The sequence below is a fragment of the Oncorhynchus mykiss genome, chromosome 7, assembly GCF_013265735.2.
Source record: "Oncorhynchus mykiss isolate Arlee chromosome 7, USDA_OmykA_1.1, whole genome shotgun sequence".
Classification (NCBI taxonomy): Eukaryota; Metazoa; Chordata; class Actinopteri; order Salmoniformes; family Salmonidae; genus Oncorhynchus; species Oncorhynchus mykiss.
Window position 1 is genome coordinate 68,249,124 of NC_048571.1, and position 15,672 is coordinate 68,264,795.

The 15,672-nt window shown below is 44.1% G+C and overlaps 1 protein-coding gene across 1 annotated transcript in view; it reads left to right on the forward strand.

Annotated features, from left to right (window-relative positions):
• The window catches only part of LOC110528342 (calcium/calmodulin-dependent protein kinase type 1-like), a 39,606-nt gene extending 27,153 nt beyond the window's left edge, over window positions 1-12,453 (forward strand). Inside the window, exons 3-12 of the mRNA XM_036983921.1 lie at window positions 1,071-1,202; window positions 3,629-3,703; window positions 4,061-4,199; window positions 4,941-5,067; window positions 5,660-5,735; window positions 6,235-6,347; window positions 6,592-6,670; window positions 7,249-7,336; window positions 10,829-10,988; window positions 11,220-12,453. Coding sequence (XP_036839816.1) covers window positions 1,071-1,202; window positions 3,629-3,703; window positions 4,061-4,199; window positions 4,941-5,067; window positions 5,660-5,735; window positions 6,235-6,347; window positions 6,592-6,670; window positions 7,249-7,336; window positions 10,829-10,988; window positions 11,220-11,326 — 1,096 coding nt within the window. The 3' untranslated portion in view covers window positions 11,327-12,453. The remainder of the gene's footprint in view (window positions 1-1,070; window positions 1,203-3,628; window positions 3,704-4,060; window positions 4,200-4,940; window positions 5,068-5,659; window positions 5,736-6,234; window positions 6,348-6,591; window positions 6,671-7,248; window positions 7,337-10,828; window positions 10,989-11,219) is intronic.
• The last annotated feature ends 3,219 nt before the right edge of the window (window positions 12,454-15,672 follow it).

Consider the following 15,672-nt stretch of genomic DNA (forward strand, 5'->3'; position numbering starts at 1 on the left):
CCAGTCATGTTTTTGTTTGTACAGCCTCTTCTCGGGCCCCACGGGACCTGGCTGCCATGACACACACGGCTGTGAGAGGCTGCTGGCCTGGGACGTACCGTGCAGTGCTTCTGGGGTTGGATGAGGGGACGGACAGCATGTGATGTTATTGTTATAATAACTCGCCCTCTGTAGGGAAACCCTCCATGGGTGGAGAGACAACCTGTGGTGCTGCTGGGAAGGATGGGGTAGGGTGGGGTGGGAGGGATTGGGTGGGTGGGATGGGAGACGCAGGATGTGCCTGGTTAGAGACTGGCCGTGGGGACACATTTCCTGGATAGAGGTGCTGCCTGCTGGGCTACTGGGATCGCTTAGAGACAGACACAATGTGCCTGGTTATAGCTGGCATGGGGATCCATGGGGATCCACTCTCTCGGTGGAGAGAGCCTACGGTGCTGGGAGGTATCATGGGAAGGATAGGATGAGAGACCGGCAGGATGTGCTTGGTTAGACCATGGGGATCCCCTCCCTAGGTGGAGAGACACTGTGGTCCTGGGAGGGAAGGGAATTGTGGACACTGGACAGAATGTGCCTGCTAATAGTGACTGGCCATGGGGAATGGGTTAGGGTTGGACAGGTTGTGCCTGGTTAGGCCAGGGGTATCCAGGGGGATACCCTACCTTGGTGTGTGTTCTCAAGGGGGAAGGCTCTGTCTGTACCCGCACTCACCCCACCATGAGTCATGCAGCTCACGTGCAAACACTGTCTGAGCAAAGTGAGCCACACAAACACACACACCACACACACAGGGTTGACACTCGCCTTATTTCCCAGGAACTCCACCTATTCATTTGATCCCGAACCTTTCCTTTTATTTAAATGTCACTGTCGTTTTAGTGACCCACCTCAGAGACAGGCCTCACTTTTTCATTGGTGGCATACGTTCAGCAACCACCCTTTAATACAGTTTACTGCATATGATTTGTTAATGTACAGCATTTTAATTGGTCTTTGCAGTTAGTAAGTGTAACTGTACGTGTGTGTGTGTGTGTGTGTCATGTTTTTGAAAATGTGTGTTTCCTGTGCTGCAGGGGGGCGTTCTCGGAGGTGGTGCTAGCGGAGGAAAAGGGGACACAGAGGCTGGTAGCCATCAAGTGTATCCCAAAGAAGGCTCTGGAGGGCAAGGAGAACAACATTGAGAATGAGATCGCTGTGCTGCACAGGTCAGTAACATAGAGAATGAGCTCATCGTGCTGCACTGTTCAGTATCATACAGAATGAGATCGCTGTGCTGCACAGGTCAGTAACATAGAGAATGAGATCGCTGTGCTGCACAGGTCAGTAACATAGAGAATGAGATCACTGTGCTTGCACAGGTCACTAACATACATAGAGAATGAGCTTGCGTGCTGCCCAGATCAGTAATATAGAGAATGAGCTTGCCGTGCTGCCCAGATCAGTAATATAGAGAATGAGCTTGCCGTGCTGCCCAGGTCAGTAATATAGATAATGAGATCGCTGTGCTGCCCAGGTCAGTAACAAAGAGAATGAGATCGCTGTGCTGTACAGGTCAGTAACATAGAGAATGAGATCACAGTACTGCACAGGTCAGTAACATAGAGAATGAGATCACTGTGCTGTACAGGTCAGTAACAAAGAGAATGAGATCGCTGTGCTGTACAGGTCAGTAACATAGAGAATGAGATCGCTGTGCTGCCCAGGTCAGTAATATAGAGAATGAGATTGATGTGCTGTACAGGTCAGTAACAAAGAGAATGAGATCACTGTGCTGTACAGGTCAGTAACATAGAGAATGAGATCGCTGTGCTGTACAGGTCAGTAACAAAGAGAATGAGATCGCTGTGCTGTACAGGTCAGTAACATAGAGAATGAGATCGCTGTGCTCCACAGATCAAGGCAACACACAATATCCTTAATAATACCAGGTTGTTCCCCCATCATCAGTCATTGAAATGACTTAATAGTCCTTATGGTCAGGAACGAGGCTGAGGGATCATAACACACAGGGTCTATCAATGTAAAGGACTGACTGCATGGTATTGATTGGCTCATCATGGTAATGTACAGCAGGGCCAGCTTGTTGTAAAGCAGTAGTATGTGGTTATAGTATATGTGATTTTAGCATATGGAGGTCAATGGAGAAAGGGGACTGGCTGGATTCATGTTATGGTATATTATGGTATGGTATAGCATGGTATGGTGTAGTATGGTAAAGCATGGTATGGTGTATTATGGTATAGCATGGTTTGGTGTAGTATGGTATAGCATGGTATGGTGTAGTATGGTATAGCATAGTATGATATAGCATGGTATGGTGTAGTATGGTATAGCATGGTATGGTGTAGTATGGTATAGCATGGTTTGGTGTAGTATGGTATAGCATAGTATGGTGTAGTATGGTATAGCATAGTATGGTATAGCATGGTATGGTGTAGTATGGTATAGCATGGTATGGTGTAGTATGGTATAGCATGGTATGGTGTAGTATGGTATAGCATAGTATGGTATAGCATGGTATGGTGTAGTATGGTATAGCATGGTATGGTGTAGTATGGTATAGCATGGTATGGTAGGGTATCTATGTGTCAGTAGAAACAATGGGTTGTTCACCAGAAATGTCAGGAGTAAAGAAGATAGCCCTATTTTTAGTGTCCTTGTTGCCAGGGTAACATCACACAGAGGCAGAGGGAGATTGTGTGTGTGGAGTTCCTTTCTGCAGTGTAATGAAGAAAGAGAAGGAGAGAGAGCAAGAGAGAAGGCAAAAGAGAGAGACAGCGGGAGAGAGATGGGTTTGTGATGAGGGAGAAGTAAACAGAGCGTGATACAAATAAATACTCATAGACAGACACTGACTTGGATCCCAACACACTTATACTTTCTCCTTCCTCCTCTCTCCTTTACAGCAAGAACACACAGTGTCACATATCACCTACATAACTGCTTATAACAACAGAGCAGAACAACAGTGTATTACCAGTGCTGTTTTTGCCAGTGTATTTCCCTCAGTCACTGTGGAACTCCCCCTAACTGGCTAGTTTTTCTCTCATCAGTGGCGCTGAATGAAGACATGGTCACTGGTGTTCAACCAATGTCCGTGGCTGGCCCCATATTCTGGCTAGAAATTATGAAACACTCATCTATGTCAGACCTCTGTTTGATGTGGTGAGAAAACTGGCCCTACGATATGACTAGTTCTGTATTGATTGGATCTCGTATAGGGCTCTTTCATTGAGCATTAGCCTAATGTTTTTGTTTGTGTCGCTCCTACACACTCTTACACACAGCAATGGTGCCACCTGGCGATCATATGACAGTATTGCGAGTGAGACACCGTGGGGCATAGCACTGCTGGAAAACATTGGGGATAGCACTGCTGGAAAACATTGGGGATAGCACTGCTGGAAAACATTGGGGATAGCACTGCTGGAAAACATTGGGGATAGCACTGCTGGAAAACATTGGGGATAGCACTGCTGGAAAACATTGGGCATAGCATTGCTGGAAAACATTGGGGATAGCACTCCTGCATTAGCAGTAGGTTGCTGTTCATGTTGTCAGGGCTGGCATTGTACTCATAACAATATCCCTGTATTTCTGTCTTACTCACTCTGTCTTTTTGTCTTTTCAGAATCAAGCACACCAACATTGTTTCACTGAAGGACATCTTTGAGAGCACATCCCACCTGTATCTGGTCATGCAGCTGTGAGTCTCCTCCTTTCTTTCTTTCTTTCTTTCTTTCTTTCTTTCTTTCTTTCTTTCTTTCTTTCTTTCTTTCTTTCTTTCTTTCTTTCTTTCTTTCTTTCTTTCTTTCTTTCTTTCTTTCTTTCTTTCTTTCTTTCTTTCTTTCTTTCTTTCTTTCTTTCTTTCTTTCTTTCTTTCTCTCTCTCTCTCTCTCTCTGGTAATGTTGCATTAAACATGTTTCTTATTCAGTGTTCTGTTAGGAATACTGTAGGTCATAAATCGGGGACAGATTGGGGGATTGGTTTGGAGTATGAGTTCAATACATGTGGGTGTGTGTAAAGCCTCTCCCTTTAATGTTTCTCCTCTGTCTCGATCAGGGTGTCTGGAGGGGAGCTGTTTGACCGCATCGTAGAGAAGGGTTTCTACACAGAGAGAGACGCCAGCCAACTCATCCACCAGATCCTGGACGCTGTCAAATACCTCCATGACATGGGCATCGTACACAGGGACCTGAAGGTACTCCAACTCTTCACATACAAACAAACACGCACGCACGCACACACACACACACACATATTCAAACACATACACATTTACACATGCACGCATGTGCACAAATACATACACACATCTCCATGACATGAGCATCTACACAAGGGACCTGAGGGCTCAGAAGAGGAGAGGGCTGATCTGTTTGCTTACTCCTTGGAGAGTCAGTATGTTAGAACTTGTACACTACTCTAGATACAGAGATTCATTAGATGCTGTCCATTAGATTAGTACTCAAACAAAATAACCACTCCCGTTACGCATTGTCTTGCATTGCCACACATCCATGTCTCGTGTTCACCAACGTGAGAAATCTGGAAATCGAGGTTAATTTACATCCCAGGCTGTATGGAGGTACCAATGTGCTGCCTCAACAGCTTGTCTTGCCAATTCTTTCTTACCAGAATCGTTAAGGTTAAGGTACTTGAATCGAAAAGCTTCAAGTAAACCAAGTTGTATTCATTTTTACCCTCCTCTCTTTCTCCCATCCTTTCTCTTTCTCCCCTACTCTTTTTCTGCCTCCCACCTTCTTTTTTGCTCTCACTTTTCTCCTTCTCTCTCTTTCCCTCTCTTTCACTTTTTTTCTCTCTTTTCATCTCTCTCTCTCTCTCTCTCTCTCTCTCTCTCTCTCTCTCTCTCTCTCTCTCTCTCTCTCTCTCTCTCTCGCTCTCTCTCTCTCTCTCTCTCTCTCTCCCTGCCTCTCGGTAGCCAGAGAATCTGTTGTATTACAGTATGGACGAGGACTCTAAGATAATGATCAGTGACTTTGGCCTGTCTAAGATCGAGGACACTGGCAGTGTCATGTCTACAGCCTGTGGGACCCCAGGATATGTGGGTAAGGTGTGTGTGTGTCTGTGGGTGTGTGTGCGGGATCTCTCTCACTACCCCCTCACTCTCTCCCTGATCCACTTACAACCTTCTCTGAAGCATGCTATTATATTGGAGTGCTATTGTGTCATCTGTTAGTGCTTGAAAAGCACACACTCTCTCAATTCAATTCAAAGGGGAAACATATGTTAACATTCCCAAGCAAGTGAAATCTATTTTTCTCTCTTTCTCCCTCTCTCTCTATCTCCCTTTCTTTCTCGCTCTCTATCTCCCTTTCTCTCTCCCTTTCTCTTTCCCTCTGTTTGATGTTGCCCACTAGATCTCTTATTGAGAGGGTAAAACAAGAACTTCAATGGGCTCTGTCTCAGTCACTCTCTCTCCCTCTGTCTCAGTCACTCTCTCTCCCTCTGTTTCAGTCACTCTCTCCCTCTCTGTCGCCATCTCTGTCTTTCGCCCGCTCCCACTTTGTCTCTGTCAGTGTCCCTCCCTCCCCCTTTGTCTTTCTCAGTGATCCTGTCCCTCTTTCCAACTCTGTCTTTCTCATTCGCCCTCTTTCACTCTCTCCTTCTTCTGACTTCGCTGTTTCATGTTATTGGCAGCTCCTGAGGTGTTGGCTCAGAAACCGTACAGCAAAGCAGTAGACTGCTGGTCCATCGGAGTCATCTCCTTTATTCTGTAAGTCATCTGTTTAGTACTCTCACACAAATACAGTCCCTCATACTCTGTATACTGGTGCCTGTGCATTTAAAAATCTGTTATATTCATGGGTTACACCTCAGTCACTCGGTCGCGTCATTGCCATTGTTATGAACGTTCTATATAGCGCCGTAACCATAATGATGACCGACTGATGATTGATGCCCAGTCATTCTGAGCGGTACAATGGCTTAGAAATACGATGGCAGTGCTAAAGAAGGCAAATCATTTGTAGGAAACAACTTTGCCATCAATATGGCTCATTCCAAATGTTCGAAAATTATAAAATGGTTCTGTGCATGACCTTCACACCTCCACATTTATGTCTGAGAAAGTACGGTCCACCTGTGGCTGGGACTCTTGGCACTTAATAGCACTATAGGGATATTATATCCTAACCAAATTTATATTGGACATTTTATTATCTGGGTTCAATGTATAGAGCAATAACTGTTACCTGTCATATGAACTCTTTCAGGTTATGCGGATACCCTCCGTTTTACGACGAGAACGATGCTAAGCTTTTTGAGCAGATACTGAAGGCAGAGTATGAGTTTGACTCTCCGTACTGGGATGACATCTCCGATTCAGGTAGCTTATACCCCCTTTTTCCTTCGTTTAAACAAAATATATAATGATAAGGACAAACAGAAACAAGACAAAGAGGATCACATACACAAAACAAACTGAATCAAATTCAAATAGCATGAATCGTTTTCAATTATCTGTAATTGTTTCAAAGACGGATTACATTTGACTGTGAATTTGACTGTCATTAGTTATACTGTATTATGTCTGTTCTGTAATGATTTGAAACTGTTTTTATTCATTCCAGCTAAGGACTTTATCTGTCACCTGATGGAAAAAGACTTTATGAAGAGATATACCACTGATAAAGCACTCCAACACCCCTGGTAATACAAGATTTCCTTACCCCTAACTCTAACTACATGTCCACGTCCCGGTTCAACCCTAACCATAGCCTCAACCCTAACCCTAACCCTAAACCTAGCCTTAACCACAAACCTAAGCCTAGCTTCATCTACACATCCCGATACAACCTTAGCACATTTTTTCTAAGAGTGTAGGGTTATCTAGAACCTAAAAGGATTCTTTGGTTGTCCCGATGGGAGAGACCTTTAAAGAACCCTTTTTGGTTCCAGGTAGAACCCTTTCCACAGAGGGTTTTTCATGGAACCCCAAAGGTTTCTACTTGGAACCCAAAAGGGGTCTACCTAGAACCTAAAATGATTATCCTATGGGGACAGCCAAATAACTCTTTTGGAACCCTCAACCACAACTCTTACCCTAACCATTGCTTCATGTCCACATCCTGGTTCCCCACGCCCTTCAATGCATTCTTGCATAACATTCAGGCTGATTAAATCAGGCTAGAATGTCTACGTCCCATAACTCAAACTTTAAACTTCTGACAGCTTGCCCCCTCCTTGCTCTCTTTCTCTCTCTAAACTCTCTCTTTTCCTGTTTGCAGGATCTGTGGAGACACAGCTCTTGATAAGAACATCCATGAATCTGTCAGTGCTCAGATCAAGAAGAACTTTGCTAAAAGTAAATGGAAGGTCAGTGGCTCAATATTACTGCTTTGATAACTCAAATGTTATTTCTACTTTTGTTCTTCTATCTGTCTCATGTGCACTACATGACCAAAAGTATGTGGACACCTGCTTGTCAAACTTCTCATTCATAAATCATGGGCATTAATATCAGTCCCTTTTCTGCTATAACAGCCTCCACTCGTTTGGGATGGCTTTCTACTAGATGTTGGAACATTTCTGTGGGGACTTGCTTCTATTCAGCCACAACAGCATTAGTGAGGTGGAGCACTGATGTTGAGTGATTAGGCCTGGCTTGCAGTTGGCGTTCCAATTCATCCCAAAGGTGTTCAATGGGGTTGAGGTAAGGCCTCTGTGCAGGCCATTCCAGTTCTTCCACACCAATCTCGACAAACCATTTCTGTATGGACCTCGCTTTGTGCACGGGGGCATTGTCATACTGAAACAGGAAAGGGCCTTCCCAAAACTTGACACAAAGTTGGAAGAATGTATGCTGTGCCGTTTAAATTTCCCTTCACTAGAACTAAAGGGCCTAGCCCGAAACATGAAAAGCAGCCCCAGACCATTATTCCTCCTCCACCAAACCTTACAGATAGCACTATGCATTTTTATCACCTTTATTTAACCAGGTAGGCCAGTTGAGAACAAGTTCTCATTTACAGCTGTGACCTGGCCAAGATAAAGCAAAGCAGTGCGACAAAAAACACCAACACAGAGTTACACGTGGGATACATAAACGTACAGTCAATAACACAATAGAACATCTGTATACTGTGTGTGCAAATCAAGTAAGGAGGTAAGGCAATAAATAGGCCATAGTGGCGAAGTAATTACAATTTAGCATAGATCTGCAGATGAGGATGTGCAAGTAGAAATACTGGTGTGCAAAAGAGCAGAAGAAAAACAAATATGGGGATGAGGTAGGTAGTTGGTTGGATGAGCTATTTACAGATGGGCTGTGTACAGCTGCAGCGATCGGTAAGCTGCTCTGACAGCCGATGCTTGAAGTTAGTGAGGGAGATATAAGTCTCCAATTTCAGTAATTTTTGCAATTCATTCCAGTCATTGGCAGCAGAGAACTGGAAGGAAAGGCGGCCAGAAGAGGAGTTGGCTTTGGAGATGACCAGTGAAATATTCCTGGTGGATCACGTGCTACGGGTGGGTGTTAAGGCGGAGCTTTACCTAGCAAAGACTTATAGATGACCTGGGGCCAGTGGGTTTGGCAACAAATATGTAGCGAGGACCAGGCAACGAGAGCAAACAGGTCGCAATGGTGGGTAGTATATGGGGCGTTGGTGAAAAAACGGATGGCACTGTGATAGACTGCATCCATCCAGGGTTTGTTTGGCAGCATGAGTGAAGGATGCTTTGTTGAGAAATAGGAAGCCGATTCAAGATTTAATTTTGGATTGGAGATGCTTAATATGAGTTTGGAAGGAGAGTTTACAGTCTAGCCAGACAACTAGGTATTGATAGTTGTCTACATATTCTAAGTCAGAACCGTCCAGAGTAGTGATGCTAGACCGGTGCGGGCAGCGATCGGTTGAAGAGCATGCATTTTGTCTTACTAGCGTTTAAGAGCAGTTGGAGGCCACGGAACGAGTGTTGTATGGCATTGAAGCTCGAGAGATGGATCAAATAATCACCCGCAGCAAGAGCGACATCATTGATATATACAGAGAAAAGAGTCGGCCTGATAATTGAACCCTGTGACACCCCCATAGAGACTGCCAGAGGTCCGGACAACAGACCCTCCGATTTGACACACTGAACTCTATCTGAGAAGTAGTTTGTGAACCAGGCGAGGCAGTCATTAGAGAAACCAAACCTGTTGAGTCTGCCGATAAGAATACGGTGATTGACGTAGTCGAAAGCCTTGGCCAGGTTGATGAAGACGGCTGCACAGTACTGTTTTTTTAAATTGTTGGTGGTTATGATATCGTTTAGGACCTTGAGTGTGGCTGAGATGCACCCGCTACCAGCTCGGAAACCGGATTGCATAGCAGAGAATGTACGGTGGGATTCGAGATGGTCGGTGATCTGTTTGTTCACTTGGCTTTCGAAGACTTTAGAAAGGCAGGGCAGGATGGATATAGGTCTGTAACAGTTTGGGTCTAGAGTGTCTCCCCGTTTGAAGAGGGGGAGGACCATGGCCACTTTTCAATCTATAGGAATCTCAGATGATACGAAAGAGAGTTTGAACAGACCAGCAATAGGGGTTGCGACGATGGCGGCAGGTCATTTTAGGAAGAGGGGTTCCAGATTGTCTAGCCCAGCTGATCTGTAGGGATCCAGATTCTGTAGCTCTTTCAGGACATCAGCTGTCTGGATTTGGGTGAAGGAGAAACAGGGGGGGGGGGGGGGGGGGGGGGGCTTGGGCTTGTTGCTGCGGGGAGTGCAGAGCTGTTGGCCAGGGTTGGGGTAGCCAGGTGGAAAGCGTGGCCAGCCGTATAGAAATGCTTATTGAAATTCTCAATTATCATGGATTTATCTGTGCTGCCAGTGTTTCCTAGCCTCAGTGCAGTGGGCAGCTGAGAGGATGTGCTCTTATTCTCCATGGATTTAACAATTAGTGCTTTGAAAAAGCTAGCCTTTGCTTTCCTAACTGACTGTGCATATTGGTTCCTGACTTCCCTGAAAAGTTGCATATCGCAGGGACTATTCGAAGCTAGTGCAGATAGTGTTCTCCTGGCATTCGCCAAACCCAGATTCGTCTGTCGGACTGCCAGATGGTGAAGCGGGATCCCTCACTCCAGAGAATGCATTTCTACTGCTCAGAGTGCACGGAGTCTCATGGCAGTGAGCTTTACATCACTCCAGCTGACGCTTGGCATTGCACATGGTGATCTTAGGCTTGTGTGCAGCTGCTCGGCAAAGGAAACCCATTTCATGAAGCTCCCGGCGAACAGTTATTGTTCTGAACTCTGCAGTGAGTGTTGCAACCGAGGACAGACAATTTTTACGCACTTCAGTACTCGGCGGTCCCGTTCTGTGAGCTTCTGTGGCTTACCACTTCGCGGCTGAGCCGTTGTTGCTCCTAGACGTTTCCACTTCACAATAACATCACTTACAGTTGACTGGGGCAGCTCTAGCAGGGCAGACATTTTACGAACTGACTTGTTGGAAAGGTTGCATCCTAGGACTGTGCCACGTTGAAAGTCACTGAGCTCTTCAGTAAGGCCATTCTACTGCCAATGTTTGTCTATGGAGATTGCTTAGCTGTGTGCATCAACTTGATACACCTGTCAGCAACGGGTTTGGCTAAAATAGCCAAATCCACTAATTTGAAGTGGTGTCCACATACTTTTTTATATATAGTGTATATGGTAAATCACTGTGCTTTTATCACCTTCCCCTCTCTCTCTCTTTCTTTCTCTCACCCCCTTTCTCCTCCCTATCTCTCAACCCCCTCCCCCTGTCTCTCGCTCCCCCGTCATTCTCTCCCTCTCCCCATCCCCCCTCTATCTCTCTGCCCCTCCTATCACTATCCCTACACAGCAAGCATTCAATGCCACAGCAGTGGTGAGACACATGCGGAGGCTGCAGCTAGAGAGCCCCAGCCAGATCACCCCCACAAGCCCCTATCATGCCCACTCACTCCTGCTGCGGGAGGAGGACAAGGAAGAGGAGGGACCGTTGATAGAGGAGGAGGAGAGCTGTAAGTGAGACAAATACTGAGCTTGTCCCCCACTCAGCCAGCCATATCTCTCTCTCTCTCTCTCTCTCTCTCTCTCTCTCTCTCTCTCTCTCTCCCGCGCTTTCTGAGCACGTAGCCTACAATACTGTTGAGCCTCTGAGCACCTACAGTGGTGTGTACAGTACTCTAGTGATACTCTAGTACAGCACTGTGGAGTACCGTCCCTGTCATCTCCTCTCCCCTCCTCTCCAGTGCCATACTGTGAGGATGAGCCGCAGCGCGGTAGTGCAGAGGGCAGGTCCTACCGGGACAGTCTGACGAGTTGCACCTACTGCTGCAGGCCAGCCAGTCACGTCTGAGTGGCCACAGACCCCTCCCCTTTGTCGACATGGGGATACATATGTTTCCATGGAGCCCCCCAGAACCCGCCCTGTCCGCCTAGTCTTGCCATGAATGCAGAGTGATGTTATGACAGGCTGTGTCCAGTAGAGTAGGGTGGTGATGAGTCAGCCAGCAGCCATGTCCAGAGCCACCTTCTAGCTCCAGATGCTTGCCCAGAATAAACCATCTACAGAGTTTTGGATGCAGGTATTACTTTGTTAAATTCATTGTCCACAAACACTGATGTTTGTGTAGAGTATGCGGTAACACTTTACTTGACACCCAGCATCATAACACATTATGACACAGTCATAACCATGTCATAATATGTCATACCAGCTGACATAACTTGTCATAACCTGTCATAATATGGTCATAACACTGTCATAACACATATATTTAAACCTGTTGTGACATAATGGCATTATTTTATGGCTCTACATAAGAGTGTCAAAACCCACATTTATTCAAATGTGTTTTTCACTGCCAAGAAGTTTCCTTTCATTTTAAAGTCCTTTGTTGTTGTTATGAATTCTTTACAGACATTTTTTTTCATCATATTTTAAATAACTTGCAGACACTGTTATGAAGCTTTATGACCTTCCCGTGTCACTTTACTTGGACTAAGAAAATTCACTTTATGACACTGTCAAGAAGCATTATGACCATCATAATCATATAAGCCAGATAGGCCTATCACGTACATTCCCTTATGTCAGTAATCAGTCACAAAGATGGTGCCTTGTCCTGCTCCTGAAATCTGCTCCTGCACTTATCCCAGTCATCAGCAACCTAGCATTGACGTAGGTACATGTCTGACATCAATTTGTGCTCAATTACTGTACAATGACAATTTAATATGGTCAGTTTCATAAAATGGTATATAACAAACATATTATTGAGAAGTGCGTTACGGTGTAACGGAATGTTTTGCCTTGTGTGGTAGGTTTTGTGGGTTTTGACATTTTTATGTAGGTGTCATAACCCGTAAAAAAGATTATGCAATATTTGTCACAACAGGTCTAAATATGTGTCATGACAATGTTATGACCATATTATGACAGGTTATGACAAGTTATGTCAGCTGTTATGACATACTACCCACCAGCATCACTACTCTGGATGGTTCTGACCTAGAATATGTGGACAACTACAAATACCTAGGTGTCTGGCTAGACTGTAAACAATCCTTTCAGACTCACATTAATCATCTCCAATTCAAAATTAAATCTAGAATCAACTTCCTATTTCGCAACAAAGCCTCCTTCACTCATTCTGCCAAACATACCCTCGTAAAACTGACTATCCTACCGATCCTCGACCTGTATGCGCTCATTGTCTGGCCCTCGCTTCATATCTGTCGCCAAACCCACTGGCTCCAAGCCAAGTCGTTGCTAGGTAAAGCCCTGCCTTATTTCAGCTCACTGGTCACCATAGCAGCACCCATCCGCAGCATGTGCTCCAGCAGGTATATTTCACTGGTCAACCCCAAAGCCAATTCCTCCTTCGGCCGCCTTTCCTTCCAGTTCTCTGCTGCCAATGACTGGAACGAACTGCAAAAATCACTGAAGCTGGAGACTCATATCTCCCTCACTAGCTTTAAGCACCAGCTGTCAGAGCAGCTCACAGATCACTGCACCTGTACATAGCCAATCTGTAAATAGCCCATCCAACTACCTCATCACCATATTGTTATTTATTTGATTTATTTTGCTCCTTTGCACCCTAGTATCTCTACTACACTCATCTTCTGCACATCTATCACCCCAGTGTTTAATTTGCCATACTGTAATAATTTCACTGCTATGTTCTACTTATTGCCTCACCCCCCCTTATCCTACCTCATTTGCACACACTGTATATAGACTTTCTCTATTGTATTATTGACTGTATGTTTGTTTATTCCATGTGTAACTCTGTGTTGTTGTTTGTGTCGCACTGCTTTGCTTTATCTTGGCCAGGTCGCAGTTGTAAATGAGAACTTGTTCTCAACTGGCCTACCTGGTTAAATAAAGGTGACATAAAAATGTTTAAAAAAAAATTAATGACATGGTTATGACAAAAATCAACAGATCAGTGCTGACTTGACCAAAATGACTATTAGGTAAACTAATTCTGATCCTATACTAGTTTACTAATTAGGTTACACGTCCTTAATTAAAATAACAGAGATGTATGGGGTTAAAATGCCCCTATGCAAATGGGAAGTAGAAGTCATAAGAGGTGGGTCTGGACACACATGAAGGTGACGTATTATTGGAGATGTTGTGACATACAGACAAGGGTTTCCTTTCCCAACATTGTTCTCATTTTATGGCATATCATTTTGCACCTCCCTATATTCATGGTGTCATATCCCACCGTTAGTCCATACTTCATATTATCAGAGCTGTTTCAGACCAGACCAAACAGTGCATATGGTCTTAGGAGATGGCAAACATTTGGTGCAGCCCCTATCATGACCCCAATTTGACCCCATCACCTACCATTGTAATGTGTTTTTTTTTTAATCCCCATTTGGCTCATTAGTCATCCTTCTCTTACCTGTGTTTGTTTTGGTTTTGAAGTTTACAACTCCATCAGAAACATTCAGGGTTTACAAGTGAGTTGACTTTCTGGGCTCTGGATTGACTCTGTATTCTGGCTCAGACTAGGCTCATAAAAGTGTTTCTGGTTCGAGGCACATTAATGTCTCGATTGAATGATAAAAGGTGAAATGCATGGCTATAAAAGGCATACCTTTTATTTTATGGCTGTTCTGTTACCAGAGGTTCACACTGAGATCCCTATGACAACACACAGTCCATATAGCCTATCAGATTAATCCTATACAATCTCTCAGCCAATGAGCATTTCCATAGTAGCCACACCACTTAACATGAGAGTTGAGGTACCACAGGGTTTGATGTTGAGACCATTTCAGTTAGAAATAGTTTACAATTATCTTCCACGTGCTAGGGAATCAAATCAGTTGTATGCATGACATTTCTATCTGCGAAGGTCCCTCAATGTTATGCCCATTTAAACAATATTTCACTCTTGTCCCCCGGGGTGGTGGGAGGAATCTCAGTGTGTGTTCTCTGGCTTCTCTGTACTTTGCACCTGTCTCTCTTGGAAGAAGTATCGGTCTACCTATCTGCGTGACCTGGTTATATGTTTACACAGTTGATGATCAACATAGAAATATACAAAAACATGCATATGATTATTATTACTACTCTGTTGTCCTGATGAACATTTATTTCTGTAATTCTGAAAACTATATCATGTGACGTGAGAGAAGAACATACATACGTGTAGCACGGTCTGAACTGTAATGTTACCTTAACCTCTGCATTGACTATATGATGGTCATATCTCTACCCAGTGACACACTGACACCATTTCCCTGGTAACCATGTTGATTTAGTTTAGATTACAACTCTAGCATGTACCATAAGTTGTTGTGGGAGTCTGTTTACTTGTCGTTTTGTAGTCTTTCTCAACCTACCAAGTATAAATAGTCCCTGACCCCTCCCTTGTCCCAGTTCTGTTTGTAACATACAACATGTTGAGTGACCAAGACAAACCTGAGTTCAAATACTATTTCAAATATTTTACTTGTCTTAGGAGTGGAAAGATAAAGCCAGTTCTCTAACTGTGATGAAAAGACAGAATGCAGTCTGATAGAAAATCTCAAGGTACAGTGTTACCTGCTATGATTACAGTTTAAACACATAAATAAGGCTGACAATGGGTAGGCCTATATTTATTTTATAAGATTTAGGGCTCTATTCAATCTGTATCACTGAAGTTCAGCATTACAGCTTGCTTGAAATTTAAAGGCAATGTTCCCTTGTTAGCTGAGACTGCATTCATGGTAAACACTGCATATGTCACCTCAATCGTAAATTACCTTTATATTTATATTTCGTAATCTGTACCTCTTCAGCGATATGGATGGAATAGAGCCCTTACTCTGTTTGGTTCACGCTGCGCTGCATTTTCTCTGCTGTTCGGATTAGATTATCCTTATTGTTAAGTTGAACCAGAGGTACTAGCTAAAGCCTTCTAGTTGAACTCTACCTTGTTTAGGCCAATGACCTGTGTTTGGTCCTTAGCAGCTTATAATTGCTCAAGAGCAATCATTCTAGCTTCACAAGACAGTGACTGACTGACTGCAGAATGGAAAATATGCAAACTCTGTGTGAATGGCTTCATGTTATATGTTAGGTATAATTGCTGTTCATGACTTTGTTGATAACCTGATAACCTGTGTTCATTTGTTTGGTAAATACATTCTTCTGTTGAACCTTTCCTTGGTTTAAAAACAAACGGATTTATT